Here is a 5,292-nt window from a genome sequence, read left to right as displayed (position 1 = left end):
TCCCTTCTTTAATTGCATTACCTTAGCATAGTCTTCCTCAAAGAATGCTCAGTGACACTGAAATCCCCACTTAGTCACGACATTTCACATAGCCCCACCAGCTTTTACTCCTCTCTGCAAACCAAGAAGCCAGTACATGGCACATTTATCATACATCCACAGGATTTTCAGGGTGAATCATTCAGAAAAGCAGCTACCAAATGCTTCCCAACAACAATTATTTGCACATTACAGCACAATACTCACAGGACATCAAGCTGTCATCCCTTGGGAGGAGGCAGCCTGAAATGGCTCATGTCAGAGCACTCATCCCTGCGGCTGGACCCCTGGCTGAGGGAGACAGAGCTCAGGCCAGCCAACCTGTGGGTTTTTATATGCCAGATGAGTGACACCACCAGTGAGCTATGACTCATTTAGTTGTTCTGGGACACAGCACTGAAGCTCAGTCTTAACAGCAGCATCTCCAGACAGAAATATAGTACTTCAGGTAGGCAGTGAGGACTTGTGAAAACCTACAATGTTTTCTCAGGCACCTAGCAGGGGCTCATTTTTTGGCCAAATGTTCTGAACTCAGACAGCACAGAACTTTTACACCTCTCTCACTTTCCAAGGAGGGTCTGTGATGGGGTGCACTCTCCTAGAGACAAAACTTGTGACAGAGCCTAACGTTTTCATTCTGCTTTATTAACCCTTCCCTAGCTGATGTTTTAGAAGCACGAAGTCTCTGGGCTGGAGAAAAGATAACTAGCTCATGCCCACCATACCTCTCCTTCCTGCATGACCAGCTTTCTCCTCTACTTTCTATGTTTGCTCCAAAACAGCAATTTTGGTCTGGGGCTCTCTTACAGCCAGAGTCTCATCTCCACTGCAAATCCAATGTAAATCCAAAGTAGCACCACTTAAGTCAGCAATTTGGATATGAGATAGTAGTAAATGTGCTCCTAGACACCCGAATAGAAGAAAATCACTGCTGCTAACAAGCAACACAGATTTGTGCTGTCACATGTAAGAAAAAAAATAATTATGTCAACCTCCACTTTAAGCCATTTTTTTCAGCTGAGCATCTTCCACAGGTATATTGACAGGAGTTAGTCCAGAACACAGTAAAAGCTGTCCTCTGTAATACTCACTCGCACAGTTTGAAAGAACACAAAATTAACTAGCACCACTCAGTCCTGGATAACACGACTGACCTACACACCCTGCTCCATCTGTCAAATGGAGGTAACTTTATATTCATCCCACAGGGAGGTCAGAAAGCTAACTTCACTTCAGCTTTCTCTCATATCCTTGGATAAAAGCTGCTATATAAATGCAAAGCAGGTTATTAACAACATAAATAAGATTCTCTTTCCAAAGCAAACACTCCCCTTTAACACAAACTGCCATAACAATACAAAAGGACAGCATTGGGTCAAGCCACAGTGCTCCAACCCACTACCCTGTCTCTGGGATAACCACCAAACTGGGCAGGGGGGAGAGGGTACAGATCCCTGTCAGTTCTTGAGATCTCCTTTTCAGGGAATGCTTTTAGGTTTTTTTTGGATAGTCCTATGCCCACCCCTATCTGTAAACCCATATCAAGAGCCTGCTGTAGTGAATATTGAATTATTCTTTCCCAAGATAACTTCCCAGGATATAGGTAGCTACGAAAACCCCCAGAGCCATATAACTAGAAAACATAACTGAAGTGGTTAACAGTATATGATCCTAACTTTTTAGTTTTCTAACTGTTTTTTCCCCCACTATTAATCTTTTCTTTCTTAGAATTAGCTTCCTTCCTGGGTGTGTTGTACATGCTCGCCCGCTACAAGTACTTCCATGGTTATGTGCAGTCTGCGAAAGGAAGGTAAGGAGTTACCAACTGAGCACAGGTTAAAAGCTCCAGCCTGTGGTCTGAAGCTGGGCTGAGAGCCAAGGACTGCCAGCAGGAAGTGACTATAATTGAACGCAACATGTGTAAAGTGTCTGCAAAAGGTCTGAAGCAGAAACCCTCAGGGAAGAGGGCTGGCTGTTACAGTACAAGTCTAGGTTAAGATGTGGAGGTGCTACAGATCACAAGAGAAAAGGTTTGATGCTCACCCTGTGGGTGCCTAGTACTCAGCTTATTGGCGACCGGACTCGGAGAGGTCTGAAAACAGCAGCAGTTTTGGAGCTCAGCAGTGCTGCAGGATGGGAGAGTGCTCAGGCAAAGCTTGCACAGTGCTTGCCAATCTGCTATTTTCATTTTTCCTCAGTTGGTCACATTAAGACCTTTACTCTAGCCATACAAAATGTGCTAAAGGAAGCAAGCAAAGCTGGCCTGGTAGGCTGATGAACTTTCACCAAACAGGTAAGAGAATACAACTTCAGATAAGCTGACGTTAATGAATGTTAAGTGCACAGCATCTCGTAACCTGAATTCTGCTTCAACAAAAATGCACACTGGCAAAACACCCCTCCACTATATACACTCAAACACACAGTTCATTTCTTGTTTCACTGAATCCACTGTACCATCTTCTGTGTCCTGACCTAAAGCTCCTCTTCCAACACATGTATCAGTCTTAAACAGAAAATAGCATGATATATGCTTGTCATAAAATTAAAAGACTTGGAATGTCTATTTCTAGAGGAAGATACAAAACAATCAGACTGTTTTGTAGTGAATAATCCTGCAGCAGCAAAAGATTGTACTGCAGGGCTACTTTCCATAGCTTGTGTCCTGATGTTATCATTCTGCTGCACCGCAGTCTCCACCAGTCCTTTACCCTCTTTGGAAGAGCTGTTGCTTAAGAGAAGGGAGAGGCTATATTTTTCCAGAAAGCAAATATATGGAGATAATTTTATACCTCTCAGTAAGAGAGGCAATAATTCAAAAGATGCAGTGAACACCAACCAGAAGACTGGCAACTATTAAGGAAATTTAGGAAGGAAAACAGTCTAAATAAAGGAACAAGCAGAGCACAATAGACTTCTCCTTAATCAACAAACAAGAAAGTCCTTTGTTTAATAAATCTTTCCCATGCTTTACTTCAGTACTCTTAGACCAACAGATTCAGCCTCAGAACAGTGACTGGCTTCACTATTAGACAAAACTTTACACCCTGCACACATGTGCCCCAAAAGCGAGCTCTGTGTTTCAGAGCTGAAGGCTCTCCCAAACACTTCTGTGGGAGCTTTCCATTTTGTACAAATAAAATAACCTGACCCTCTCTCATCCCCAGCAAGAGCCTTAATCACCGATTTTTTTAGAATTAACATTCTTCCTTTCTAGCCCAAAAATACATCTCCAAGTCAAAGTGATAAGCAGAAACAGATTTCCCAGCTCAGTGGAGACTAACTCTCCAACCAGTGTGGATGTAAGAGACAGGCACACCTCTCCCTCAGCCCCGAAGGCTTCCCTCCCACATTCCTGCACCTAAAGCTGCAGTGAGGTGCTCAGGCTTGTCTGTGGCTTTACCTACAGGTCTTCATGCCATGGGATGAATTAGCTCACCCTGGAGCAAGTTCCTAACTTCCACATGAGTATTTAGAAACACTGGGGGAGTTTTCCCATAGAGAAGATATTAGGAATCTCTCTTCTCCCTAGCAAAAGCCGCGTGCGGGAACGGTTTATTACCAGAACACCCCAAGGCAGCATTGCAGCAGTGATCCTTTCTGATCCTGCACACCTCTTCTTAACTGGTGTGGACAAGCAGTTTCACCGTAAACACACCATGTACAGCTTCTAACAGTATTTTTCTGCTTTCCACTTCCAGGTTAATCGGTTTTTATTTGAATTTGATAATTCTGATTTGCTTGCTAACCCTGGGTGCAGCTGGGATTGTTAACAGCTTTCTGGATGAATACCTGGACTTCAGCATTATGAAGAAATTACACAAATTGTTCTGAAGGCTTTTTTAAAAAAATAAAGCGGATGCTTTCCCTGAATGCCAAAAAGATAAGCTGCATGTGAATACAGCAGAGCTCTTCACTAACAGCCCACTGCAATGTAAAATGCATGCTTCTCCTGAGCTGTTCACACTTTCTCCTGTCCCTATGCTCTTAAAAAAGTCTGTAAGACAGATTGTCATGTCATCTGCATTTGCAATTAAATGTTTTGTTCTCCCATACAGTATTGTAAACTGTAAACAAATTATATAAAGCCAAAACGGCTAATTCACTAAGTAATTTATTGCAACTGGCACCACAAGCAACAGTCCATCTTACCCAGCGTCCTCCAGCTTTGCCAATGCCTCTGTAATCTTCCTTCACTCCTCTTCCATTTCCCCCAGCAGTGTCAGCCGTTCCACACATACGTAAAAACACCCTTTGATGCAATATGCTGTTGCAAGGCCCCAATTTTCCAAGAATATCCAATCCCACTGCAGGAGGCTGTTTAAGCATATACAGAAACACTGCTTTCTTCAGGAAAACACTTAAAGCTGCACTTGGCCCTACATTTCTGTGAAGGCCTTTTGATTTTATACACGGGTTTACAGTTCAACACATGCTCAAACACTCTTCTCGTAGAAGTGGGGCCCTCCTGTAGGCAGATCCCAGTCCTCACACAAAGCCTCTTGAAGACAAGCTGTACCCACAACACGGCACTTGCGAGAGGGAGAGCCAGCCCAGACAAAAAGAAGGCACAGATGCTCGTCTAACAATTGGGTCTACTGCATTGTCTCCCGCCAAGGCACAGATGGCTGGGGTGTGGGAAAGACTAGATAAACCTCCCAGCATGGCCACAGCTCTGGGAATCATAAAATGACAGTGAAAAGCAAACTGACTATGAAAACAGTTTTCTGCTGAAAGCGGGGGGGAAGAGTCACGGCTTAGTGCTGCGAGCTCAAAGTATGCTGATGGTCAATTTAAAATACGTAGGAGAACAGAGAAGCAAGACCATGCCTATTTTGGTAGCTCCTGATAATTCAAATTATTTCGTCAATTCTGTATATACCCATGCTAGAGCCAGCAGGCAGAAATTTTCCTCATCATGTCTCTGAAGACATGATATGGCCAAAAATATTGCACGTTTATAGTGGTGTTCAGTCAGCTCTATGTAATGAACATGCTTATGGTCTTCCTAAAAGTGTACTAGGGTTGATAACCTGAGCACAAAATAATTGAGTGCTGGATCAGGTTCATAACAACCTTTCATATGAAATAGGTGAGCGCATGTGCAGAAGTTAGCTTGTGATTAAAAGACACAACTTAGTGCCTGCAAGTAACAAAGGCTGAAAGGGCATTCAGAACAATAAAATGAAACAAGTACAAGGGTGCAAGACTTGGGTCCAGTAACGGCTGCCAAGTAGAAAAAAACAGATCGTG

At 43.3% G+C, this 5,292-nt stretch overlaps 1 protein-coding gene across 1 annotated transcript in view; it reads left to right on the top strand.

Moving 5' to 3' along the window:
• The window catches only part of MGST2 (microsomal glutathione S-transferase 2), a 10,380-nt gene extending 6,507 nt beyond the window's left edge, over positions 1-3,873 (top strand). Inside the window, exons 4-5 of the mRNA XM_010082263.1 lie at positions 1,768-1,849; positions 3,741-3,873. Of these exons, the coding sequence (XP_010080565.1) occupies positions 1,768-1,849; positions 3,741-3,873 (215 nt within the window). The remainder of the gene's footprint in view (positions 1-1,767; positions 1,850-3,740) is intronic.
• The last annotated feature ends 1,419 nt before the right edge of the window (positions 3,874-5,292 follow it).

The sequence above is a fragment of the Pterocles gutturalis genome, unplaced genomic scaffold, assembly GCF_000699245.1.
Source record: "Pterocles gutturalis isolate BGI_N339 unplaced genomic scaffold, ASM69924v1 scaffold21614, whole genome shotgun sequence".
Lineage (NCBI taxonomy): Eukaryota > Metazoa > Chordata > Aves > Pterocliformes > Pteroclidae > Pterocles > Pterocles gutturalis.
The sequence above is the reverse complement of the archived record's forward strand: the minus strand, read 5'-3'. Positions and strand labels throughout refer to the sequence as shown.